General features: G+C 34.2%; 5 protein-coding genes and 1 long non-coding RNA gene across 8 annotated transcripts; 5 read left to right on the top strand and 1 right to left on the bottom strand.

The window, feature by feature from the left end:
• The first annotated feature begins 742 nt into the window (after positions 1-742).
• Positions 743-4,025, top strand: LOC103857325 (root phototropism protein 2). Its single transcript, XM_009134494.3, has 4 exons — positions 743-1,234; positions 1,332-1,401; positions 1,608-1,985; positions 2,613-4,025. Exons 1-4 carry the CDS (start codon positions 1,164-1,166, stop codon positions 3,819-3,821), a joined length of 1,728 nt encoding a protein of 575 aa, XP_009132742.1. The 5' UTR covers positions 743-1,163; the 3' UTR covers positions 3,822-4,025.
• A 1,428-nt stretch (positions 4,026-5,453) lies between these two features.
• On the top strand, positions 5,454-7,712 carry LOC103857324 (protein NETWORKED 4B). 3 transcript variants are annotated; one of them, XM_033287968.1, is made up of 4 exons: positions 5,454-5,995; positions 6,494-6,541; positions 6,629-6,740; positions 6,822-7,712. In XM_033287968.1, the coding sequence occupies exons 2-4, from the start codon at positions 6,527-6,529 to the stop codon at positions 7,559-7,561; spliced, it is 867 nt and encodes a 288-aa protein (XP_033143859.1). In that variant the 5' UTR covers positions 5,454-5,995; positions 6,494-6,526; the 3' UTR covers positions 7,562-7,712. The 3 variants fall into 3 exon arrangements, with proteins under 3 accessions (XP_033143859.1, XP_033143857.1, XP_033143858.1); XM_033287966.1 differs by lacking the exon at positions 5,454-5,995 and adding an exon at positions 6,026-6,233; XM_033287967.1 differs by lacking the exon at positions 5,454-5,995 and adding an exon at positions 6,033-6,238.
• Positions 7,713-9,494: 1,782 nt separating this feature from the next.
• On the top strand, positions 9,495-11,368 carry LOC117132800 (protein NETWORKED 4B-like). Its single transcript, XM_033287965.1, has 3 exons — positions 9,495-9,755; positions 9,839-9,950; positions 10,025-11,368. The coding sequence occupies exons 1-3, from the start codon at positions 9,741-9,743 to the stop codon at positions 11,209-11,211; spliced, it is 1,314 nt and encodes a 437-aa protein (XP_033143856.1). The 5' UTR covers positions 9,495-9,740; the 3' UTR covers positions 11,212-11,368.
• An 888-nt stretch (positions 11,369-12,256) lies between these two features.
• On the bottom strand, positions 12,257-13,782 carry LOC117132505. The gene is made up of 2 exons (XR_004456098.1): positions 12,967-13,782; positions 12,257-12,870 (listed from the first exon to the last, which is right to left on the bottom strand). It is a non-coding gene; the product is annotated as an uncharacterized LOC117132505 (long non-coding RNA).
• Positions 13,783-13,978: 196 nt separating this feature from the next.
• Positions 13,979-18,720, top strand: LOC103857323 (trans-cinnamate 4-monooxygenase). Its single transcript, XM_009134491.3, has 4 exons — positions 13,979-14,848; positions 14,934-15,067; positions 15,362-16,058; positions 18,582-18,720. Exons 1-3 carry the CDS (start codon positions 14,064-14,066, stop codon positions 15,958-15,960), a joined length of 1,518 nt encoding a protein of 505 aa, XP_009132739.2. The 5' UTR covers positions 13,979-14,063; the 3' UTR covers positions 15,961-16,058; positions 18,582-18,720.
• A 47-nt stretch (positions 18,721-18,767) lies between these two features.
• Positions 18,768-25,096, top strand: LOC103857322 (trans-cinnamate 4-monooxygenase). The gene is made up of 3 exons (XM_009134490.3): positions 18,768-19,793; positions 19,869-19,996; positions 20,686-25,096. The coding sequence occupies exons 1-3, from the start codon at positions 19,009-19,011 to the stop codon at positions 21,282-21,284; spliced, it is 1,512 nt and encodes a 503-aa protein (XP_009132738.2). The 5' UTR covers positions 18,768-19,008; the 3' UTR covers positions 21,285-25,096.
• Positions 25,097-26,328: the final 1,232 nt, after the last annotated feature.

The raw sequence follows: 26,328 nt of genomic DNA, 5'->3' as shown, positions 1-26,328 counted from the left end.
ATATAATTTCTTTCTGTCAACTATTCACATGCTTGGCTTTTTATTTCATTTTAAATGTTTTTAATCATTTAATAGATTATATTAATCATCGGAAGTACACTAACCAGCAAAATGATTCTGGAACCAAAAGTGGACAAGGATCGAAATCCCTCGGAAAGCATTTAAGAACCTCCAATAAACATGCTCTTAGAAATAAGCATACTCCTTCTAAACTTAACGATTAAGAGACAAACAAACCAAACCGTAGAAAACCCTAAAACACAGAGATTAAGTAAAAGAATAATCAAACTTTCTCCGAGATTTTATATATGCATTCATTATTGTCTTCCTTTATTCAAAATTTTTAGGCTTTTTACACGTGACTCTTTTTATTATTGTTTTTACTTTCTCATTAACCCAGCCAAAAGAACGAACGATTTTGTTTTTCATCTTTGGCCTATTCACTCTACAAATTGCTCTCAATAAACCAAATGAATGTTACTGAGTAATATGCTAGATGCCGATTAGATCTTATTTTAGGCATATAATATTGGTTATATAATATTGAATTTATATGATATAATTTTTTGAAAAAACACTATGAGATGAAATTACATATCTTAAATAAAAATTATTATATATTTCACTATATTAATTTAAAATTCATGCAACGTACGAACAATAGTTACTGATCTAATATTATTAGTATAGAGTATAGATTGGCGGTGAAAATTAATCTACTAAGCATGTTGTAGACAAATATAAAAATTTAATGATATGCTGATAACTTCCTACCAAACATTACAATAGATGTAAAATGTTATCGAGTCAACACCCCATTCGTATTATCAAGATTCAAGAGAATCCAATTAGTCTATTATCAACTGGTTGGAAAACGTACTTACGTTTATGAAAGGTAGAAACTCTCAATTGCCTGAAACAGCAGCCAGTGCAAGTATATCCAAATAGGGAAAAGTTACAAGAAGCATGGTGAAACGACGAAGACCAACACAAAGATATGATTGATTTAACTAAAAGAGATAATACCGAAACAACACAACCAAACGACAAATTAAAACATTAGAAAAAGAAGAAAAAGGGGAGACCAACATTAAATAATTTTCAATATATAGACACTCAACTATTATTGCTCCATCGTCTCTTTCACTACACATCCAATAAAAATGGCTACTGAAGGGAAAACCCCCATCAACATTAACACAATGTCTTCATCTCTTCAGAGAACCGGTCAATTGTACGATCCGGTCCAGTTTCATCTAAATATTATCCGGCTCGGTTCATCTCCCCCTAATCATATGAATTTCTGACTTGTATATGCGTTGTTAATTCAGGGGTTTCTCACAAGATATTCCGACAGATGTTGTAGTTGAAGTCGGAGAAGCTAATTTCTCTCTTCATAAGGTAACAAAAATTCGTTTGTATATAATAATTTTCTTTTTGTTTTGTCGTCTATAACTCATACAAACGAATGAAAGTACTGAGCTATGAGTTTGTTATACGATATGAGACATTAGTACAAATTATTACTCTACAGGTACATGTCTAGGTCAAAAATGGTTAATAACAACATGAGTTTCTATTTATAATTTTTTTCTAATCTCATGTAGTTCATGCTCGTGGCGAAGAGCAACTACATAAGGAAGCTAATAATGGAATCCAAAGACAGTGATGTGACGAGAATAGATCTCTCGGATATCCCCGGAGGTGCTGAGATGTTCGAGAAAGCTGCTAAATTCTGTTACGGTGTTAGCTTTGAAATCACCGTCCAGAACGTGGCGGCTCTTCAATGCGCCGCTGAGTTTCTTCAGATGACTGACAAGTACTGCGACAACAACCTCGCTGGTCGGATACAAGACTTCCTTTCTCAAGTCGCTCTCTCTAGCCTCTCCGGAGCCATCGTCGTCCTCAAGTCTTGCGAGATACTCCTTCCTATTTCTCGTGATCTTGGTATTGTCCGCCGTTGTGTGGACGTTGTCGGTACTAAGGTTTTTAACTCGTAACTCATTCTCACTTACTTTCTAAAAACTTCGATCTTGGTTTTGGTTAGTGTTTACTAATGTTCAAGAAATCGTTATAATTAGGCGTTTTATAAGGGATTAACGCTGTTGTTCAAAAAAAAAAAAATAATAATAAAAAAATAAAATAATAAGGGATTAACGCTAGGCAGGCCTAAACGAACGATTGCTCTAAAATTTTTGTTTGGTTTATATCTGATTTGCCACCTAAACCGATTTAGGAACATTGATGTTCAGGTTAAAATTTAAAATTCCAGGTTTTACATAGTAGTAACTAAGATAAGAGCCAATCTAGAATCCATTAACCATATTAGGATTTACATAAGATCAATTACTACGTTGTAATTTATATTCGGTTTCAATGTTTAGTCTATAGTGAAAAAATGAATTCATTAACCGTACTAGAACTTACAATCAATTTCACATCAGCTATTTAGGTTTGGTTTCGGATCGGTTCAACCTATCTCTGTTTCAGTTCCTTGAGTCTCACGTATCAAGTATGCAAGATAGGTTAGCCTCCATGAGTTTCTGTAGTGCTTATTAAATAAACTCATACGTTTTATATTTTCATTATTTATTAATTTTTTCTTTAAAAAGGCTTGCAACGAGGCAATGTTCCCGTGCCGATCACCACCCAACTGGTGGACGGAGGAGCTCTGTATCTTAAACATCGACTTCTTCTCCGACGTCTTAGCTTCCATGAAGCAGAGAGGCCTCAAGCCATCTTCCTTAGCCTCCGCAATCATCACCTACACCGAGAGATCCTTAAGAGACCTCGTCAGAGACCATTCCGGCAGAGGAGTCAAGTTTTCCGATCCCGAAAACAACGACTCCGAGGAGAGAACTCAACAGAGACATCTCGTGGAGTCAATCGTCTCTCTCTTACCTTCAGACAAAGGACTTTTCCCGATCAACTTCCTATGCTCTCTCCTCCGTTGCGCCGTCTTCTTGAACACTTCACTCGCATCCAAGAACGAGGTCGAGAAACGAATCTCCGCCGTTCTTGAACACGTCACCGTCGATGATCTCTTGGTACCTTCTTTCACCTATGACGGCGAGAGACTATTAGACCTAGACAGCGTCAGAAGAATCATCTCTGCTTTCGTCGAAAAGGAGAAAAGCAAAAAAGGGTTATGTTCTGTCTCGCTACAAAGAGTTGCGAAGAACGTTGACTCTTACTTAGCGGAGATCGCTACTTGCTTGGAGCTCACGGTATCGAAGTTCAACGCGATAGCAAACCTAGTTCCCAAGTCCGCTAGAAAGTCAGAAGACGATCTTTATAGAGCGGTAGACATCTTCTTGAAAGCTCATCCGAGCCTAGGCGAGATCGAAAGAGAGAAAGTTTGTAGCTTAATGGATCCTCTCAAGCTTTCTTACGACGCACGTCTCCACGCTTCGCAGAACAAGAGGTTACCGGTAAACATCGTTCTTCACACTCTTTACTACGATCAGTTAAAGCTAAGAAGCGAGGTTGAAGACAAAGAAGGAACACCAGTTATAGTCCCTGAGGGTTTAGGGACACGTGATAGTTCGTTGGCTAAAGAGAACGAAGATTTGAGGAGTGAGCTGATGAAGATGAAGATGTATGTTTCGGATCTACAAAATAATGTTGCAGCAGGAGCTTCTTCTTCGAATGCACCGAGTAATAAGAAGAACAGCAAACATACTTTCTTCTCGTCTGTTTCGAAGAAGCTTGGGAAGTTGAATCCATTTAGACATGGGTCTAAGGATACTTCTAATATTGATGAGGATCTTGATGGTGTTGATATTACAAAGCCAAGAAGACGAAGATTCTCAATCTCTTAAGTTAAGGAAACGTTTGATCTTTTAAGTTCGTGTGTGTGTGTGTGTGTGTGTGTTTGTGTACAAATTTCTTTAGTCTAGTGTGCTCTCTTTTGTTTGCCTTTGATGCGTGATTTAATTTTGTATTTGGAGTTTGTTTGTTTATTTTTTATAATGGCTTGCTATTGTAGTTTATGCTTGATATCAAAGAGGATGGATAATTTACTCTTGTGTTTGTAACTGAAAATTTTGAAAGTTCAATAAAACTAAGTTGTATTGGAAAAAGACTATACGAGGTTATTGACTTTTTGTTCCCTTAGGCGTTTGCATCGTCATAGTTTATGTTCTTAGATTATGGCTATCTTTTACGGAGTATTGCATTGTATTGCATTATATGGTTATATCTTTAGAGCACATACATATAAACATGAAAATCCTAAGTAATTGCAAGATTATATTGCGAGTATAGTGATAGGAATAGTGTAGTGAATACTTAGTTTTAGAAGCGGGAGAAAGAGTGAAGTACTACATGGAATAGTACAAAAGTGCTACAGGAAGTGAAGTTGTATAGCTGAGTTTTTTTGGTAAAAATGTTAAGAGTTGTATAGCTGAGTTGAAGACAGATATTGGAACCGACTTAAGGCTGAACTAGAGGTTACTTGGAAACTAAACAACTAAATATTTACTTTGGAGAAAACAATTAATCAAAAGAAGATTTCCAAAATACTTTGAACAAGATTTGAAAATATTTCATAAAAGAGGTTTGGAAATATTATTTTCTTGGGAAGTTGGCTAGGGTGAGCCACAACATCATATAAGTAGATAAAGGTGTGTCTTGTATTGAGTACAACCTTCCGCATAAAGGTTTTGGGGTTCAATGTAAGGTGGACAAAAGACATAAAGAATAAGGGGTCATGAGTAGAGGAGTTTTTGGGTTAAGTATAGATCATTAGGCTAGTGTTTCTATTTAAGTGGGATATGTAAGTCATTTGAAAGAAAACTAGTAATACACTTTTTCTATTTAAGGAGAAATTTTTATTATTATCTTGTTGTAGTATTTTGTGACATAAACAAAACATAGTACTTCTACGTGTGACTCTCTATATTAGACCCATCTTACTAGGGGTGGGCATTTTACCCGAAATCCGAAGTGGCACCCGAACCCGATCCGAAAAACCCGAACCGAAATCCGAACCGAAGTAGCAAAATATCCGAACGGGTATTGAATTAGAAGAGATTGGATATCCGAACCCGAACGGGTAATATCCGAACCCGAATGGATATCCGAAAATAACCGAACATATGATAATTAACCTTATATTTATAGTTTACATCTTTCATTTTATATAAAATATTTATATTGATACTACACATACTTTAAATTCATATGATATACATACAATTACGTAGAAGATGATTTGCTATTCGCTTAAAATGCATGTCAAACTTCTTATTTCAGTAATTAACAAAAAGTTACATCCAAAATTTAAAAACAATGACCAAATTAATGTCTTTTTAGTTTGAAAATGTTATGTCCAAATATATTAACCATGCAATCTATTAAAAATAAAAAATAGTTAAGTGAAAAGTTATATATTTAAATACAAGAAATTTGAAAAATGAAAATTTTCATTTTTTTTTCTTCAAAATCTAAATATCCGAACCCGATCCGAAATAACCGAAACCGAACTTAAAATACCCGAACCCGACCCGAAGTACAGAAATACCCGAACGGGTTCTACACCTCTATACCGAAATACCCGAAAATCCGAAATACCCGATCCGAACCCGAACGGGTACCCGAACGCCCACCCCTACATCTTACACTTTCATAAATAACATAATTAGAGGAATCATAGAGAAAAATCAATATGGGTCATCACATGTCTTGATTGATGATTATCCTTAATATCTTTCACCATCGACTTAGCTTGTAAATTTATTATGCGTCTAATAAGTTTGTTGAAGGTTTGGTTTGATGTCAGAACAAATAAGTTTCATATCTGATATCTATCTGTCTGTCTCTGTCTAACTCGAATCACAAGGACGCCACATGCAAAATCATGGCCGTTGCAGATCCGGCATTAACGCTTTCCCATATCTTTTTTTTTTCTCCCATATCATAGCACAATGTCTCAGTAATTGCGTCTTTCGTTTTTCTAAAACAAAGAAGACTTGAAGAAAATTAAAATAAGCAGGTGAGTAGCTGTGACGTGTAGAGAAAGCGTATAAACACATTCAGAGCCGCGTATTTTCAAGATTCATCTGAGAAACTCTTTATTATTAATATTTTTCTTTTGAGAACGTGAAACAAAGATGATTAGTTTTTTTTACTAGATTAATCATCTTCAATGCAGAAGATGATATAAAGGGCTTTATGTTAACCATTCTTTGAGTATTTTCAGTCAAAAGCTCTTTGTTCTTGAGCTGTGTAAAGTAAGGTTTTAACCTCCTACACTTTCTGTCTCTGTAATATACAATTATATTATTAGTTTCATACAAATAAAGTGCGGCTAAATGCTGAAATTTTTTGGATTTCTTGAAAATTATGGCAAGATGGGTTGTTAAAGTTTCACGTGTCTTGTTTTGTCCCAACTGTTTCAATAAACTCAAGCAGATCTTCAATATATACCAGACAGTCAAGCCTTTTAACATTTTATTAGTTACCTCGTTGACAATCTTGAATCTTCTTGTAGGGGTTTCTAAGTTTCTCTACACCTCTCAAAGTCATGGCCTCGTCTGTGGTAAGAAATTAACCATCATGTTATCTTTGTCCTTGTGTTTTGGTCTCTGGGTCCTAAGATTTACTCAATCATGTCTGACGTTCTCAGGATCTTAGCAAGAAGCAGTTTAAGAAGTCTATGACCAAGAAATCACATTCATGGTGGTGGGACAGTCACAATTGTCCCAAGAACTCGAAGTGGCTTGCTCAGAATCTGGAGAGTATGTTGCCTCACTTATCATTGAGATACCTATCTCCACTTAAATGTAGATCTTGAACTTGTTCTTATTATGGCTTCTCAGAGATGGATGACCGTGTGAAACACATGTTAAAGTTGATTGAAGAAGACGCAGACTCTTTTGCCAAGAAAGCTCAGATGTATTACCAGAAGCGTCCCGAGTTAATCCACCTTGTGGAGGAGTTTTACCGCATGTATCGCGCTTTGGCTGAGCGTTATGATCAAGCTAGTGGTGAACTTCAGAAAATTCATCTCTCTGGGATACAGTCACAGGGCTCTCTTGAGAAATCATCTCCTACTAATTCCCAAGAGAAATCGAGTCACCCTCATAAGGAAGAGGAAGACTCATCATCTCTGTCTGATTCTGATTCTGACTCTAAATCGGTTCCTGATCATTCCTCTGTTAATGATGAAGATGGTGACGAGGCATTGATCCGTAGGATGGCTGATCTAGAACTTGAGCTTCAAGAAACTAAAGAGAAACTCCATCTACAGCAGGAACGTCTTAATGGTGACAACAACACTGATCTCCTTCAGAAAATTACTGTATATGAAGGAGAGCTTAAAGAAGCTAATGTAAAGATTCGAATGCAAGAAAAAGAGATCGCTAATCTGAAGATTGAGCTTAAGAGTTGCATTTCCTCTGAAGCAGAAACTCAACTTGGTGTTGAGCAAGAGAGTCTTGATTTGGTTAAAGAGGAAACTAAAGATGCAGGGGCCACTCTTTTCTGCGCAACCACGTCTGGTGGTATTGTGTCTCTTTCTATTATTATCATTTTGTATTGTTTTAAAAAATACATATGAGATAGGCGATCGATCATTTCTTTTTTGAAGTCAATACGGTGGGTTGTTGCCAAATTGACTCCATTGACATTGAACTGTGCTTCGCGTTTATTTTAACGTCCACTGCTACTTCTTTTTTCAAAATAAAGATCGATGATCTATTTTCTCATTAGAACTATCGCATAGCATTAGATGTTTCCAAACTATGACTCCTTCTATTTATCTCATGAATATAAAATTTCAATCTTATTTCGTACATATATTAGTTTTGTATACCAAATTCAAAATCTTCAATCGTCTATAGTAAACTATAACATTTCTTTAATAAACCCGACAGATTAGTCAAATATTTTGTCAAAAAAGAGTAGTCAATTCTGTAGCAGGAATATAATTATTCTCTTCGTTGCTCACTACGCGTTTGATTCATCAAAGTTTATGTTTTAGTTTATGGCTATTTTTTTTAAATCTAGGTATCCCAAACCTATAGAAAGAACTAATTTCCAAGGGAAAATGTAACCGACAGATAATTTTTTTTTTCTTTGGATGTTTGTATAAAATGTAAGCAATGCGTCTATATACATGTGACCACACAATGAAGGGTAAGAAATGCTTTCGGATTTAGGTTGTTTAGCAATCTAAAGTTTGTTTACCATTACCACTATTGGTTAGTTGATTATGGCTATCTTTCATGGAATACTGTGTTGTATTGCATTATATCTTTAGAGCACATACATATAAAGATGAAAATCCTAAGTAATTATAAGATGATACTGCAAGGATAATGATAGGATAAATAACATAATTAGAGGAATCATAGTGAATAATCAATATGGATCACATGTCTTGATTGATGATTATCCTTAATATCATTCACCATCAACTTAGCTAGCTTGTAAATTTATTAGGATCATAATTTATTAGCCTACGCCTACTTTTCAGTATCTTCTTTTCAAGTTAGGCATTCAAGACATTTCACTGCCAACTTGAGGGGGAGTATTAGGATAAGGATAACTATACGTTCCTAGTTCTATGGAGATTATGTTGATCTCCTATTATCTTAAGGCATTACGGTTGTATATATACTTTACCTTGATCATCAATAATACACAAGCTATTACATAATATTTCATGTTTCAAAGTTTGTTGAAGGTTTGGTTAAATATGTCAGAAGAAATAAGTTTCATATCTCTCTCTCTCTCTGTCTAATCACAACGACGCCACATGCAAAATTTTGGGCGTTGCAGATCGATCCGCCATTAATCACAACGACTACACTGTCACAATCATTGAGTCTTTCTTTTTTCTAAAACAAAGAAGACTTTAAGAAAATTAAAATAAGCAGGTGAGATGCTGTGACGTGTAGAGAAAGCGTATTCACACTTTCAGAGCCGCGTATACGAATTTTCAAGATTCATGTGATCCTTGTTGATATTACTTAATAATATTTTATTTAGGGAAGGTGAGACAAAGATGATTAGTTTATGATTAGATTAATCATCTTCAAGGCAGATATAAAGGGCTTTATGAAGACCATTCTATGAGCATTCTCAATCATAAACTCTCTGTTCTTCTGCATTTGTGTAAAGTAAGCTTTTATCCTCCTACAATTTTTTGTCTCTTTTATTTCAAAAAAGAAGAAACTTTTTGTCTCTTCTTCTTTTTTTAATACTAAAAACATAGATGCATATTCTAAATTTTTTACATATATTATGAAAATTTATTAAATATGCATTGTTTTTTTTGAATAAATTTTTTTCATAACTTTTAGTGAATAGAAATTTAATAAATATCATTAATTTTTTGAAACTTACGATATTTCATAAAATCATATATTGAAAAAGTAAAAAATGTATTTTTTTTGAAATAATTTTTTTTTTTAAAACATACATAAGAACGGAAGGAGTATGCAGTTATTAGTTTCATCGATTACTCTGGTATATAAAATGCTGGTAAAAGCTGAGAATCTTTGGACTTCTTGAAAATTGCGCAAATGCCACAATGGGTTGTTAAAGCTTCACGTGTCTCCTTTGCCGCATGCACAATCCTATCTTCTTCCTCTTATCTCATCTCATCTGTTTTGTCCCACTTGTTTCGATAAACTCAAGCAAATCTTCAAGGGACACTCAAGTCTCTTAACATTAACTGACAATCTTTAATTTTCTTGTAGGGGTTTCTAAGATTCTCTACACCCCTCAAAGTCATGGCCTCGTCTGCGGTAAGAAACCATTATGTTGACTTGGTCCTTGTGTTTGGTCTCTGGTCCTAAGACTTACTTTTTCTTTTTTTCTTTTTTTTCAGGCACTTAGCAAGAAGCAGTTTAAGAGGTCTACGACCAAAAAATCACACTCATGGTGGTGGGACAGTCACAATTGTCCCAAGAACTCAAAGTGGCTTGCAGAGAATCTAGAGAGTATGTTGCCTTACTTACCATTAAGATCTATGTCCAATTAATGTATTGAACTTGTTATTGTTATGGATTCTCAGAGATGGATGACCGTGTGAAACACATGTTGAAGTTGATTGAAGAAGACGCAGACTCTTTTGCCAAGAAAGCTCAGATGTATTACCAGAAGCGTCCCGAGTTAATCCACCTTGTGGAGGAGTTTTACCGCATGTACCGCGCTTTGGCTGAGCGTTATGATCAAGCTAGTGGTGAACTTCAGAAAAACCAACAGTCACAGGGCTCTCTTGACCAATCATCTCCTACCTCGAGTCGCCGTCATAAGGACGAGGAAGAGTCATCATCTTTGACTGATTCTGACTCGGTTCATGATCATTCCTCTGCTAGTGATGAAGATGGTGACGAGGCATTAATCCGTAGGATGGCTGAACTAGAGCTTGAGCTTCAAGAAACAAAACAGAAGCTCCTTCTCCAGCAGGAATGTGATAACGGTGACAACAACACTGATCTCCTTCAGAAAATTACTGTATATGAAGGAGAGCTTAGAGAAGCCAATGAACAGATTCGGATGCAAGAAGAAGAGATTGCTAATCTGAAGGTTGAGCTTCAGAGCTGCATGTCCTCTGGAGCAGAGGAGAAGCTCAAGTTGGCTCAAAACGACGCTGACACTCTCAGAAACAAGCTCAACGCAGAGAAGAAAGAAGTCTCGAAGTTGGTTGAGAGACTTGCAATGGTGAAAACTAGTTTACAGGACAGAGACAACGAGGTAAGGTCGCTGAAGACAGCAGTCTCTGACGCTGAAGAGAAGATATTCCCGGAGAAAGCACAGATCAAGGGAGAGATGTCAAAGCTCGTTGAAGAACGAAACCAGCTTGGAGAGCAGTTGAGAGAGCTGGAATCACATGTAAGGCTGATCTTGGAAGAGAAAGCTGGAATAGAGGAGAAGCTTAAAGGAGAATCCGAGAAGCTAAGTGTGATGAAAGATGAGAGCAATGTGCTGAGAGATGAGATTGGGAAGAGAGAAGAGAAGATAAAGGAAATGGAGAAGCATATGAAGGAGCTTCACATGGAGCAAGTGAGGCTAAGAAGAAGGTCGAGTGAGCTTGCGGAAGAAGTGGAGAGGACGAGAGTGGCTGCATCTGAAGTGGCTGACCAGAAAAGAGAGGCCATAAGACAATTGTGTATGTCTCTTGACTATTACAAAGATGGGTATGAGAGGCTTTGGAATGTTGTTGCAGGACATAAGAGAGGAGTGGTCTTAGCATCATGAAGTTTGGCTAATTAAGTGTAGTTTAAGGTAAATGACTTTGTGTCATGTCCTGATCCTAGTTACTTTGTGTGTTGGACTTGCATGCTTTTTGAAGGTTGAAGATGAATAATGTATGTTTGATATTACTACATATCAATGCTAATATTATTATCTCACATCTTAAAAAGTTACGAGACTGATCAGTATTTACAAATAAAATAATAATCATGATCTAGGGTTTGACTGGTTCAAACGCAGCGGTTGCGGTTGCAGCTGCGGGCGTTTGCGGATGCGGGTGGTTGCGGTTTCTAACGGTTTTAAGAGATTTGTACGACTGGTTCTGCGGTTAGAAATTGATGCGTTTGCAAGATATTTATGACTGGTTAACTACCAAATACAGCAGCGGTTAAATAATAAATTAACAATATTTACATTTTATATAATTATAAAAATATCAAAAATCATAAATTTTTAATAAATATGTAAATTATATTTTCAAAGTTATATTTTTAAATTTTTTAAATTATAGAAAATATTTTTACTTTAAAATTTTATAATATTAATTAAAATATAATAGATATATTTTAGTATTTTTATAATTCTATTTTAAAAAATTTATTGAATATTTTTTTTTTTGTATTTATATAGTTTAAAAAAAAAGAAAAAAAAATTATCTACCCGCAACCGCCCGCAATCGCAAACGCAAGCTAGAACCAGCTTTTGATTTTAAGAGGTTCGGAGCGGTTTGAAGTGATTTGTACCGGTTTGTATGATTGTTTTGAAACACTGTCAACCGCTACCAACCGCAAAAACTGCGTTTGCGGGTGGTAGCGAGAAAACCAGTCAAGCTCTTATTGTCAAACACTCGTGGGATTGTACAATTTTTCATTTTATTTTTGAAGTATCTGCCTTTATCAATCATCTTATTATTTTATTATGGAAAATTACACCCAGTAGATAAAAAAAAAAATCACTAACTAACTAAAAACACTCCCTCTCTCTTACTTTCTCTTTCTATCTCTCTCTATTCTCTCTCTCTAAATCTAATTTCACAGCAAATAAACCCTTTTATTATTCAGCATCTGTACTCTTTTCTTTTTGTCATCTCTTCTATCCTCAACATTTGTTTGGTATATGATTTTCCAAAGCAATGATTGATATTACATTTTCATTAACTTATATACATAGTGGACGCAAGTTTTTTTTTTTTGAGCTAGGTTTATATATAAATTATAAACACCTATCATACGTCATAACTATCTAAAGTTATAAAGAAACAATTCTAGCCATGGCTAATGTGCCCAGGCTGCGATGTGTCGGTGGATCCAACTTCCAAATAAGAAAGCCCGTTTTAAGGTACGTGGTTTGCAAACGAGACGGTCACAGATTTGGGGGGTAATGGTGGATTTGGTGAGAGGCAGGTAACACCATTTCTCCATGTCGCTGTCTGTCTTTCTTGGTAGGTGCGTCTCTTTCTACATTTTTCCTTATCGTAGCCACAAATATATTAAAATAAATTAATTGAAGAGTGTATTGAAAAAAAATAAAAAATTGAAGAGTGTATGAGATAGGCGAATATTTATATTTGAAGTCAAAACGGTGGGTTGTTGCTAAATTGACATTGACATTGACATTGAAAGATTTTCATGGATGTGAATGCGCCAAATGCTTGAGCCTGTTCTGCGATTCGCGTTTACAACAACCACTATTACTTAAGTATTATGTTTTCTTAACGGCGTCAACTCTGACGGCGTCTCAAGACGTTCGTATTCATACCACCATCAGCCACTGTTTCACGCTTTTTCTTTCCTTTTCTCGCGATTGAAAGTCTTCCTGTATCCTATGACTTTTTGTTCTTGTGTGCTTTACAAGGCTTTTTATAACTAGTACCGGTTTAACGTTTTATATTGCTCTAAACCCATTTAATAAAGCATTGAAAACTATGACCTTTGATGAATTTTATCACAAATAAAGTCATAGTATTTTTATTAGATTAAATTAATTTACAAATAATATATGACAAGTTTGTGTAAATCTAATTTAAACTGTAGTTAACATTTTTAAGTATAAACTTAAAATAATAAAATTGATATAATAAATTAAATTAACTAAGATTTGATGTTTTTATTGAAATCAAAATTAATTACAATATCTATATATAGTAAAAGAATATTATTTAGATTTTTATTTAATCATCCATTAAGATATTCAGTAGATTTTTGTTTAAATATACATGATTTAGTTTGACTATAATACTTTTAATAAAATAGTTAAAACTAACGCTACTTTCAATAATAGTGACACGTAAATATAAAATAAATTATATAATATGTTTCTAAATTAGTACGATCGATATATGCCACTACCAAAGTTATTTATATTATATATTTTTTTGCATTATCAAACTGCAAGAAACCTGTTGTTATTCAAATAAATCCTTTAATTTAGACTAGTTACTAAAAGTGATTATATTAGTGATTTCTTAACATAACATTCGGACAAAGCTAACTTCAGTTTTTAACCCTTTTTTTTTGTTGTTGTATAGATAGATGACAACAAGCTAGCTGCCTCACCTCCTACCTTCACCAAACCCTCTTTCACTTTACGGTCGTTACCTACCAAGCCCACCACCATTCACACAACAGCCATCCCGTTAAACTTAACGCCGTTTAGTACTCCATCTTTCACCAACTCCCACGCACCTAACGCCGTTATCTTTTTTTTTTGCCGTTGGTTTTCTCAATTCTCAAACCAACCAACCTCTTCCCTCTCTTATAAAACCGTCTCTCTCACCACCACTTCTTCCTCAGCAGCTTCTCCTGCTTTCACCACTCGCCGTCAAATCAAATCTCACAACCGTCCACGTGTCACCAATGGATCTCCTCTTGTTGGAGAAGTCTCTAATAGCCGTCTTCGCGGCGGTGGTTCTCGCCACCGTGATCTCCAAGCTCCGCGGCAAGATACTAAAACTACCTCCCGGTCCTATACCGATACCAATCTTCGGAAACTGGCTCCAGGTCGGAGACGATCTCAACCACCGTAACCTCGTCGACTACGCCAAAAAGTTCGGAGACCTCTTCCTCCTCAGGATGGGACAGCGAAACCTAGTGGTCGTCTCTTCCCCAAACCTAACCAAAGAAGTGCTCCACACGCAAGGCGTGGAGTTCGGATCTCGGACGAGAAACGTCGTCTTCGACATCTTCACGGGCAAGGGACAGGACATGGTGTTCACGGTCTACGGAGAGCACTGGAGGAAGATGAGGAGGATCATGACGGTTCCTTTCTTCACCAACAAGGTTGTGCAGCGGAACAGAGAAGGATGGGAGTTCGAAGCCGCGAGCGTGGTCGAGGACGTGAAGAAGAATCCAGACTCCGCGACCAAAGGGATCGTGTTGAGGAAACGCTTGCAGTTGATGATGTACAACAACATGTTCCGTATCATGTTCGATAGAAGGTTCGAGAGTGAAGATGATCCTCTCTTCCTTAGGCTTAAAGCCTTGAACGGAGAGAGAAGTAGATTGGCTCAGAGCTTTGAGTATAACTATGGAGATTTCATCCCTATCCTTAGGCCGTTCCTTAGAGGCTACTTGAGGATCTGTCAGGATGTGAAGGACAGAAGATTAGCTCTCTTGAAGAAGTACTTTGTTGACGAGAGGAAGTGAGTTTCCTTTTTTTTTTTTTTTAATTATATTTTGATTCTTGATTTAGGGTTTTTGAAACTGATATTGAGAGGAACCACGCAGGCAAATCGCAAGTTCGAAGCCTACAGGAAGCGAAGGATTGAAATGCGCCATTGATCATATCATTGAAGCTCAACAGAAGGGAGAGATCAACGAGGACAACGTTCTTTACATCGTCGAGAACATCAATGTCGCTGGTAACTTACCTTACCCTGTTTTTGTTCCTTGTAGAATACGTAACCAATCCTCTAGATATTTCTTGCTTGCGTAGGAAACTATTGAGATTGTTATGTTTTATTAAGGATAAGTATTCCACATTGGAAATTTAATAGTACTTTAAATAATATATAAAGCGTTATGGCCAGTCCATTAACAACCAATATGTTTATGTGTCACACACCTAAAGGAGCTGGATACCTACTTGTAATGGCTATATTTTGTTTTCTTTTCTTGTAATGGCTATACTAAGTTTGTTATTTGTGGTGAAACAGCTATTGAGACAACATTGTGGTCTATCGAGTGGGGAATAGCGGAGCTAGTGAACCATCCTGAGATCCAGAGCAAGCTAAGGAACGAAATCGATACGGTTCTTGGACCAGGCGTTCAAATCACAGAGCCTGAGCTGCACAAGCTTCCCTACCTCCAAGCCGTGATCAAGGAGACGCTTAGACTAAGAATGGCTATACCTCTCCTTGTGCCACACATGAACCTCAACGACGCTAAGCTGGCTGGCTACGACATCCCAGCGGAAAGCAAGATCTTGGTCAATGCCTGGTGGCTAGCGAACAACCCTGAGAGCTGGAAGAAACCTGAAGAGTTTAGGCCGGAGAGGTTCTTTGAAGAAGAGGCGCATGTGGAAGCCAATGGTAATGACTTCAGGTATGTGCCGTTTGGTGTTGGACGTAGAAGCTGTCCTGGGATTATATTGGCGTTGCCCATTTTGGGAATCACTATCGGTAGGTTGGTACAGAACTTCGAGCTACTTCCTCCTCCAGGACAGTCTAAAGTTGATACTTCTGAGAAAGGTGGACAGTTCAGCTTGCACATCCTTAACCACTCCACAATTGTAATGAAGCCAAGGTCCTTTTAAATAATTTATACAAAAAAATAAAATAAAAGTAGTTTCTGCAAAATGACTTTTTCTTTATGGATGATAATGATGTTTGTGAAATCTATTGGATGTGTTATCCTACTATATAAAAGGAGCTAAATCCTAGCCTCCTAAGCCTTGCCACATGAACAAAATAATCAGAACCAACCATTATGCCATGTCATTCTGGACTGGACTTAAAAAAAAAAAACCAACCATTAAAATATGCGAAGAGTCACGGTTTAACCCGGTTCAACTCCAGTTACATCATAATAAAACAATGCATGCATTGATTGTTGATTATTAGTCTTCTAGCTACCACATCTTTGCCATCCTAAATCAAAATCGATTTTTACAACTTTAACTTGCCCCATACTTAATATTCTTATAGCTGGTGAACAATTTAATTTTTAAGAAATCGTTATATTTCATGCCAAAAATGCCTACTGTATTCATTGAAAATTAAATAACATATATTCTACCATTAGGATCAAGAACTCTAATCTGAAGACCATATATTCATTCCCTCTCACTCTGAAAAAACCACCACCGCCAACCGTTCAAGATTTTGTGTAAGTCAATATTTGAATGTCACAATTTTGTCAATTTCTTGGCATAAGTGATATGTTTAAGAGTTGGATAGTTAAGTCCGTATGCGGTTGGGGACGTGGGGTTTGGCTCACCTTCCACTGTTTATTTTCAATTGTTTTAATAATAGATTCATATTGATAATCTGTGCGAACAAACGTATAAGATTTTAGTTGGTTAAGATTAAACATAGACCGACAATCTTCCGTCTTTAGCTATTGGTCTCCGCCAAAAAAATTTGATTTAATATAATAGTTCCTGCCTGCTAAGCTACTACAATTGTAGTTCACATCTATCGGTCATATAAAATATTTAGTTTTTATTTGGCTTTATAAGATTTTAGTTTGTAATTAATCTCATGGTTCCATTTTATCCGTTGAGACCTTTTTCACTATGTTTTATTATCAACCATTTCACTTTGCCTAACATTTAAATATTCTTTCCTTTGTTTAAGGATTGATTGTTCCTCAATACCATGGTCAAACCAACCGCCAAAGATCCTCCGCTTATGGGAGGAATTTTGAATTTACAAGTACATTTTTGAATCAAAAACATTATTAGTATTGATATATTAATTTAATACTTTAATCTAAAACTTTAATAAAACAAATATAAAATACAAATTATGTTTTATATATATATATATATTTTTTTTTTTGACTATTTACATCTTATTAAATTTGAAGTGCACAAAAAAAAGAAAAGTTACATCTTATTTGATAAGATTCCAAATATGTAAATGAAATGCTACGTTTTGATTTTTGTTTATTGCTACGAAACGTTTTAAAAACTTGAGAAAAAGTAAAAATACAGACGACATGACCGGCCACTCCTTTTCCCCCGGTTTGCAAGAATCTAATTGAGTTGCTTAATATTTGTTCCAAATTAATATATAGTCCCATCATAATCATAAATTAATAATCTATCTCTATATAATTTTATATAAGTACTAAATAAAGATATTTTTATTCATTTTATAGTTACAAAACTCTAATAAAACAAATATAAACATTATTAGTAAAATATGTTTTTTATTTAAAAATACAAATTATGAAAGAAATTACAATTAGTTCTTAATAAAAAAATCATGCTGCCAACTGTATCAACAGATTCGTCATTCACCCTTAGAAGACACATATAGGAATAATTAAATACTTTGGCAAAAAAAAAAACATTTTTGTGATGAAGATTTTTAGATGATGATCGTTTTCTATACAAACATGCGGCACCTCTTCACCATTGTTTTAAGAGTCACCCCTTAGGGTGAACCTCTAGGTTCACCAACCAATAGGATTTTATTATTTCAAATTCGATATCTTTTAAAAAAGGAAACAAAATATTCTCAAATTATATTATGTTTTTAAAATAAATAAGTAAAAAAAGATAATAGTTACAGAAAAAAAGAATTAAAAAAATATATATTTTTAATGTTCTCAACAAAACACTAAACCCTAAATCCTAATCCCTAAACCCTAAATCCTAAACCCTAAACCTTTGGATAAACCCTAAACCCTTGGGTAAACCCTAAACCCTTGGGTAAACCCTAAACCCTTGGATAAATCCTAAACTCTAAATAAAAAACACTAAAACCCTAAACCCTAAACGCTTGAATGTTTTAGTGTATAGTGATTTTGATTTAGAGTTTAGGATTTATCCTAGAGTTTAGGATTTATCCTAGAGTTTAGAGTTTATCCAAGGGTTTAGGGTTTAGGATTAAAGGTTTAGGAATTATAATTTAGGGTTTAGGGTTTAATGTTATGCTGACGACGTAAAATATTTTTTTTTGTAATTATTACTATTTTTTTTACCTTTTAATTTTAAAAACATAATATAATTTGACAATATTTTGTTTCTTTTTTAAAAGATATCGAATATAAAATAAAATAATCATATTGCTTGGTGAACCTAGAGGTTGGACCTAAGAATAAGTCTTGTTTTAATCCCAGGAAAACGCGTAGAAATCTATTAACACAAATATTAACATACTTTAATTAAATATGTAATCCGCGCGGAGCGCGGACACCGGCTCTAGTATATGTAAAATGTCTTTAAAGGGTTGCAATAAGCCAATAGTGGTTCCCACTATTTTGAATAGATATTGTTGTTGTATACTTTCAAACCCACATGATTGTTGAACAAAAAATTATTTAATTTGGAGTTTTTTTCTAGCTTTAACTAACATTCTTGAACTCATTTTCAAACGTGAAAGAAATGGAGAAAATAACATTATATTAGTCGTTTAACCATTGGAAATATTACATTAAACGTTTCTTAATTACATTAAAAAATTAGAAAGGACAAAGCGAACTTGAGTTACCTAGATTAAATAAATAATAACTCTCTTCGACCAAACATATCCATCTTTTTTAAGCCTCACATACACAGCCTCCCATTTAACATTTGCTCCTCAGCAAAGCATCAGCTTCTTCTGCTTTCATTATCTACTGAGAGTGAAGTGTAATGGACCTTCTCTTGTTGGAGAAACCTCTAATCGCCGTCTTCTTGGCGGTGGTTCTCGCCAAAATGATCTCCAAGCTCTGCAGCAAGAAACTGAAGCTACCTCCTGGTCCTATACCAATCCCGGTCTTCGGAAACTGGCTTGAAGTCGGAAATGATCTAAATCACCGTAACCTCGTGGACTACGCTAAGAAGTTCGGAGACCTTTTCCACCTAAGGATGGGTCAACGAGACATAGTCGTCATCTCTTCACCGGATCTAGCCAAGGAAGTGCTCCAAACGCAAGGTGTAGAGTTTGGATCCAGATACAGAAACATCGTCTACGACATCTTCACTGGGAAAGGACAAGACATGGTGTTCACTGTCTACGGTGAGCACTGGAGGAAGATGAGACGTATCATGACGGTTCCCTTCTTCACCAACAAGGTGGTCCAGCAGAACCGGGAAGGATGGGAGTTCGAAGCTGCGAGCGTTGTGGAGGAAGTGAAGAAGAACCCTGACGCGGCCACGAAAGGGATCGTGGCGAGGAAGCGTTTGCAGTTGATGATGTACAACAACATGTTCCGTGTTATGTTCGGTAAAAGGTTCGAGAGTGAAGATGATCCTCTTCTCCTCCGGCTCAAGTTCTTGAACGGGGAGAGAAGCAGGTTGACTCAGAGCTTTGAGTATAACTATGGAGATTTCATTCCTATCCTTAGGCCGTTCCTTAGAGGCTATTTGAAGAGCTGCCAAGATGTGAAAGAGAGAAGACTAGCGCTCTTCAAGAAGTACTTTGTAGACGAGAGGAAGTGAGTTTGTGGTCTCTTTAGATTATGTATTTCCATTTTGGGATCTTGAAATTGACATTTGAGGAAACCAAACAGGGAGATTGCGAGTGCTAAGCCTACGGGAAGCGTGAAATACGCCATTGATCACATCCTTGAAGCTGAAGAGAAGGGAGAAATCAATGCGGACAACGTTCTTTATATCGTCGAGAACATCAACGTAGCTGGTTAACTTCCTTACCCTTTATGCACTTTCACAGGTTCAGTGTAGTCAGGAGTTCGGATACCTATTCGGATAAGGTTCGGTTTGGATTTTGGATTTTTTTGGGAAGAAGTTTAGCACCAGCAGTGGTTGAATGTGAATGGGTTTCTTAGAAAATAATAAATAAGTAGTAATTAATATAAAATTATAATTTTTGTTTTTTTAATTTACACCACTAAAACATTGCCATATGTTAGAAACTTAATCATCATTGTTTCTTGAGTACCTTGGTAAAAATAGATTCTCACTAAATACATGTGTCTCCTATTTTTTTTTTAGTTTTTTATATTAATTTTATGGGAAATACTTTTTGAGGTATTCCTATTGCAGATGTCTTAACTATCATTCAGGTATTTATATATATATATATATATATATAATTGGGTTAAGTTCGGATCTAGTTCGAATCTTTGCAGTCTCCTTCGGTTTGAGGACATGTTTGTGTTATAAAAAAAAATTCTAAAATCCAAAATTACTTACAAACTTAAAAAATCAAAAGAAATTTTTTTTATCTTTTCCTTTTTATTATCCTTGTAGCCTTGTAGGGTAGGCAAATTGCATTGTCACTTGTCTCCCCTGAAAAAGACTTGAATCTTAATGGACATTTATACAGTTTTATGATGCTGATTTCTTGGGTAATATATGCCGAAACAGCTATTGAGACAACACTATGGTCTATTGAATGGGGAATTGCGGAGCTAGTGAACCATCCTGAGATTCAGAGCAAGCTAAGAAACGAAATCGACACGGTTCTTGGACCAGGCGTGCAAGTCACAGAGCCTGACCTTCACAAGCTTCCATACCTCCAAGTCGTGCTCAAGGAGACACTTCGTCTAAGAATGGGTGTACCACTCCTCGTACCACACATGAACCTCAAGGACGCTAAGCTCGCTGGCTATGACATCCCAGCAGAAAGCAAAATCTTGGTCAATGCCTGGTGGCTAGCGAACAACTCTGAGAGCTGGAAGAAACCTGAAGAGTTTAGGCCGGAGAGGTTTCTTGAAGAAGAGGCGCATGTGGAAGCAAACGGTAACGACTTCAGGTACTTGCCGTTTGGTCTTGGACGTAGAAGCTGTCCTGGGATTGTACTAGCATTGCCCATTTTGGGAATCACCATTGGTAGATTGGTACAAAACTTCGAGCTTTTTCCTCCTCCGGGACAGTCTAAAGTGGATACCACTGAGATAGGTGGACAGTTCAGCCTGAAGATCCTTAACCACTCCACAATCGTTATGAAACCAAGGGCCGTCTGAAAATTGACCTTTTTGAAATGAATGGCATTATAACGATGTTTGTAAAATGTTTTGAATAAGCCACATTGTGTAAAATCTTTAAAAGGGTTCGTTCCACAATTTCAAGAATAAATGGTGCCGTTCATTGTTTTGAATGAAATGTTATTATCATTTGACAATGTGTTTGACCCACCGGTTTAGCCATCCGTTGTACTGGAGGAAGATAAAGACAGCCTTAGTTTGCCTAGGTTAGCATCTAAATTTTTCTGTTTTAGTTGTGTTATATATGCTATAAATATACTGACACCTCTCACTATTTCAATGAGAGGTCTTTCTCGCGTTGAGTGCATGTATATGTTTTCCTTAAAAATTCATGTGTTGGGATTTTTGGAAACATCTGTTTGTCTATTATTAGGACTATAATAATAAAGTTAACACTTGAGTGTGAGATAGAATCAGGAGGAGAAAATACATGTAGAGACTCGTTCCAACAAATGATAATAGTGCTGGAAAGACACACCCTTCAACTTGTTTGTTTAAACAAGACATTGCTCCTTGGCTCTTTAAAAACTTAGGTAAGAAAAATTCATACCCATATCTTGTGTCTTTTATTTCAAGTTATCTCTAAATCTGAAATAAAGAAAATATTTATTCTTGGGGATAAGATCCACACAGCGTATGCCTTTGCACCTACTTTTACATGCCACCGTATTTGTCATTTAGTCACATTACCCACGTTCTCCTCTGTATTATTTAAGATGCTTTTGTGGTTCTCTCTGTATAAGCCCAAATACCAATCACATGAAACATGTTTTTACCAAATTTAGATAGGCGTGTGTTGTGAAAACTTTGTATTTTTATAAGGTTCCTATAAAATCTATAATAATAAAAAGATATTTATCAGCCTTCTTTCCTACACTCAGGAGAGGCTAACATATTTATTAGCATGACATATTTATGTTTTCACAATGCATATTAGTCTTAGTCTTAACAAAGTTTGTACTTTTTAAATTATGTCAATGTCGCATAATGAGATTCCTTGATATAAGTACTATTATAGTTATACTTTAATTATTAAGAGAAAATAATACTGATGTATATTGCAAGCTGGGAACGTGAGTCCCAATTACAGCTGTGTGCGTGTATCAGGGCATTATTATAGCTTTTAGCAATTGGTTTTATTTCTTACATGCCGTCCTAAAAGGTCCTTGGATGTTACTTGCAATACCAATATCCGAGTAAGTAATATATATTGTTAATTTCTCAGTATACAGCAGAAAAATATTGCGGCCGTTTGTTTCTCATGTGCAAACATGTTTGGTACGAGATTGATACTTGCTACGTTGGCCAAGATCGCGTGATGACAACTATGTTTAGAAGAGGTTTCACATGGCCAAAACAGAAAACGTTCACCTAATCATATCAAACTCCACAATTAATTAGTACGTTGATCTCAATCTCTATTCTGTAATTCAAGCCAATCATTGAATTTGATCTATACGTTTGGATTTAATTGTAAAACAGTATTATTCATAGATCCCTCTCCTTTTTTAATTTGATTTGAATTACATTAGATTTATTGATGTGTTTGTTAGTATTCTTAAGTTTGTTTCTTTAGATCTTAATATAAATTTTGAACAAAACCTTTTTTCAAAAAAACAGTACTATTCATAGTCTTTGCTGATTGCTTTTTTTTTTGCTTTTTCTTATGATGATGGATTATTCGAATCTTCCTGTAAGTTCAATAGTTTAGTGTTAATTTTGATTTTAATATGGCAACATACAAAAAGGTTATAATGAATTTTGATTTTATAATATGGAATCGTGTAATGTCGATCTAATCTAGTGGTGGTTCGGAGTTCGGACTATCCAAGTCCGTGTTTCATGAATTAATTGCAGACTACCACAATATAATAGATTTTTTAGCAACAAAAAAAATATAATAGAAGGAAAATGGGCAAGTGGTCATGGGTTGATGATTGATCCAGTGCCCCGGTCCAACATCTTATGATGCCCCAAGCCAATTAAAAAAAACTATGCCTTTATATATAATTCAAAACTAGATTTTAACCCGCACATCCGTGCGGAGAATTTTTAATTTTCAAAACTTTTGAGCTTAAAAAATTAGATGATTTTTTGATATTTTTTTGTTACTAAACTAATGCATTATTTTATATAAAAAACTCAAAATTTTGATGAAATCATTTATAACTTTTTTTAACATTCTTTGTCATAATTAAAAATAAATATTAAATTAATAAGTAAAATTGAATTCTTTTAGTATCTTAAATGAAATAAAAATTAAAGTTTTCCAATAGCATATTTTGTAAATCAATACTATTAAAACACAAGGGGCTTTTTTGAGGTGCCCTTATGTTTCAACCATATTTACAACTTTCTGCCACTGAGATTTACTTTAAACATATACTTTTTATTTTGCAATATATTTTAATCCAACAACTTTTTATTTTTTTTATTTCCTTTCCTTTTCAGCATCACTAAACAAGATCCTCCAATATACGAACTATAACAATATATGTATTGATTGAACCAGATTTATCATTTATTAATTTTTCTGTAAAATCATAAATGTTCTAAAACATCCGACCCATTTAATTTTATGCTACGTGAAATTCCAAAACCATTGCTTTAGCTTTAGCAATATGATGACTGTGTATTCTAGCAATCAAAGAAGTGACACCAAAGCAATACGATGATATGCTATATCTCATAATTGATGTCTTCTAGAAGTGGGGTAAACATTTGTTTCATATGAGGTTCTAATATTCTAGCATACTGGAAAATATCAAAATCTGTATACATTTGTTTTTTTAAAACTAAAATCTGTATACATTTGTTTCATATGAGGTTCTAATATTCACGAAGATTGTGGATGTGTGACCAACACAAAATCTGGAACTGGAAATAAAAGAGATTACTAATTTCATTATATTCTAAACATTTTCAAATTTGCACCAGAAAACCATTTAATATAATTGACATGTGTTATATAAATTATACCAAGATTTGTAGCCGCAAATCTTTCAAATAAATTGAAAATATATCTATTTTAATTTAACTCTAATCGGAACCATATCGTACACACAATTCATATAAATGTAAACCTGCCCCAATTAATTTTATCAAACTCCGAGAACTCAATATAGCTTTGGTGAATCCAAGTAAAACGTCCTCTACATATTTGAAAACTGACACTGCATAATCTGGTGAAATGTTAGAGATTATATTAATTGCATATAAGAATTTAAGTGGATTCATTAACTTCTTACTATATTTATTCCAAAAAAAAAAAACACTTCTTACTATATTATTTATTTATTTTCTTGATAATAGTCCTACAATCATTCTTATCATTTGTTATATGGTGTTAGAAAATCATATCTCAATCGGTTGGAGAGGATGGTTCAAGTTGGAGAATGGAAAATCATTCACTAATATTTTACTTTTCTTCATCTGCTCACAACAAAATCTAATATCTATACTAATAAAATATAAGCCCTTTTTTTAGGACTTCTTCATTTGCTTTAGTATTTATAAGTGTACCATTTAATTATAGTATTTTTTTATTTTAATAGTTTTAGTTATTAAGATTTATGTCTACAGATATTTTTAGGAAACTATATATATATCAGTTTTTATTAATGGGTCTAATAAGTCTCCACTTGAATTGTTTTGTTTAACTAATGTTCTTTTTTTGGTCAACAAAAAAAAATCACAACTTAAATCATAAATTTATGTAGAAGTTATATAAAGGGAAATTCTCTCAAATAGTCCACTTTAAGTTTTTGTCACAAAAATAATATTCAAAAAAATAAAATGATCAAAATAATATTTTTTATTTTGAAAAATTTATAGTTTTTTTTTTAAAATTTGAAATTCCACCCTCTAACTCTAAACCATAAGTCTAAATTAGTTAATTATAGGGATATAAGTGCATACTTACTCTTCTTTTGGTCATTTTCCTCCTTAATAGCTATTTTCTGAAAAAAAAAACAAAAAAAGCTATACAAAAGAATTTCTCTTATATAAATCTGCTGCATATTAAAAACCTCATTATTCATTACAATTTTCTTATGTCAGCACCCACTTCTAACAATAGCTCATTTTAAAACAATGTTTTGTAAATTTCATTAGATGGAATGGGATAAAATTATATGAAAACAAATAATCAAAAAAATTACAATATAATATATAACAGTCTAAAAACAATATAATAATAAATAATTCAACATTTATATACTTTTTTACTTATATGTCGCCAAGAGAAATTTATGCACACTGAAAAATTAAATATATAGTATGTACACATTTTAATTAAAAATTAAAATTTTCGACAAAAAATAATTAATTCCATATTTGGAAATGGGTGTCAAAATCATTAATTCTTAAAATAGAAGCACAAAATTGGGATAACTTGTGTCTAAGTGAATTTTTTTTTTCAAACTATATGTTATACCAAAATTGACAACCTTATACTATTTAAAATAAATAAATAAATTTTATTTTGAAATTTTAGAATTCTTTTTGAAACTATGTTTAAATTTTTTATTTAATGTTTTAAATATATATTATTTATCTATTAACATCCTTTTTTTTACCACAATTCTATTAACATCCTATACTTCATCCCGCTCCAAAATTTCACCGCTCAAATCTAAACCGTAGCTCTAAATTAGTTAACCATAAAATATAAATGTTTATTTATCTCTAATACTGGATTATACCATTATAATTGGAGGCAGCCAATAAATTCTATTAACTTTTGGGATATAATCAATACAAAGATTTAGTATATAAATCATATATCCTTTCCTAAAATTTAATGAATGACATTATAAGAAAATATAAAAGTAAATATGTTTAAATTAAAGTTTTTAAACCCGACACTGAACCGGAATATTTTTGGTCATTAGGTTATTAGGATGACCGCGGGTGAGCCATTGGTCAATAATTTATTTCATTTTAATATACAAATACATATATTAATATTAAAATACAAAAATCATGTTTAAAAATATAGTAAAATTTTAAAATAGTTTTTCAT

Source organism: Brassica rapa, chromosome A03, assembly GCF_000309985.2.
Source record: "Brassica rapa cultivar Chiifu-401-42 chromosome A03, CAAS_Brap_v3.01, whole genome shotgun sequence".
Lineage (NCBI taxonomy): Eukaryota > Viridiplantae > Streptophyta > Magnoliopsida > Brassicales > Brassicaceae > Brassica > Brassica rapa.
Note: the sequence above shows the minus strand (reverse complement) of the source record. Positions and strands in the feature narration are given on the sequence as shown.

Bases quoted from the DNA above. Each gene is read 5' to 3' on its own strand.
- LOC103857325 (XM_009134494.3), top strand. From the start codon at position 1,164: ATGGCTACTGAAGGGAAAACCCCCATCAACATTAACACAATGTCTTCA. The intron at 1,235-1,331 runs GTACGATCCGGT...TTGTTAATTCAG, and splicing joins CTTCAGAGAACCGGTCAATT to GGGTTTCTCACAAGATATTC. The intron at 1,986-2,612 runs GTTTTTAACTCG...TTCTTTAAAAAG, and splicing joins TGGACGTTGTCGGTACTAAG to GCTTGCAACGAGGCAATGTT.
- LOC117132800 (XM_033287965.1), top strand. The intron at 9,951-10,024 runs GTATGTTGCCTT...ATGGATTCTCAG, and splicing joins GCTTGCAGAGAATCTAGAGA to AGATGGATGACCGTGTGAAA.
- LOC103857323 (XM_009134491.3), top strand. From the start codon at position 14,064: ATGGATCTCCTCTTGTTGGAGAAGTCTCTAATAGCCGTCTTCGCGGCG. The intron at 14,849-14,933 runs GTGAGTTTCCTT...GGAACCACGCAG, and splicing joins TACTTTGTTGACGAGAGGAA to GCAAATCGCAAGTTCGAAGC. The intron at 15,068-15,361 runs GTAACTTACCTT...GTGGTGAAACAG, and splicing joins CGAGAACATCAATGTCGCTG to CTATTGAGACAACATTGTGG.
- LOC103857322 (XM_009134490.3), top strand. From the start codon at position 19,009: ATGGACCTTCTCTTGTTGGAGAAACCTCTAATCGCCGTCTTCTTGGCG. The intron at 19,794-19,868 runs GTGAGTTTGTGG...GAAACCAAACAG, and splicing joins TACTTTGTAGACGAGAGGAA to GGAGATTGCGAGTGCTAAGC. The intron at 19,997-20,685 runs GTTAACTTCCTT...ATGCCGAAACAG, and splicing joins CGAGAACATCAACGTAGCTG to CTATTGAGACAACACTATGG.
- LOC103857324 (XM_033287968.1), top strand. The intron at 6,741-6,821 runs GTATGTTGCCTC...ATGGCTTCTCAG, and splicing joins GCTTGCTCAGAATCTGGAGA to AGATGGATGACCGTGTGAAA.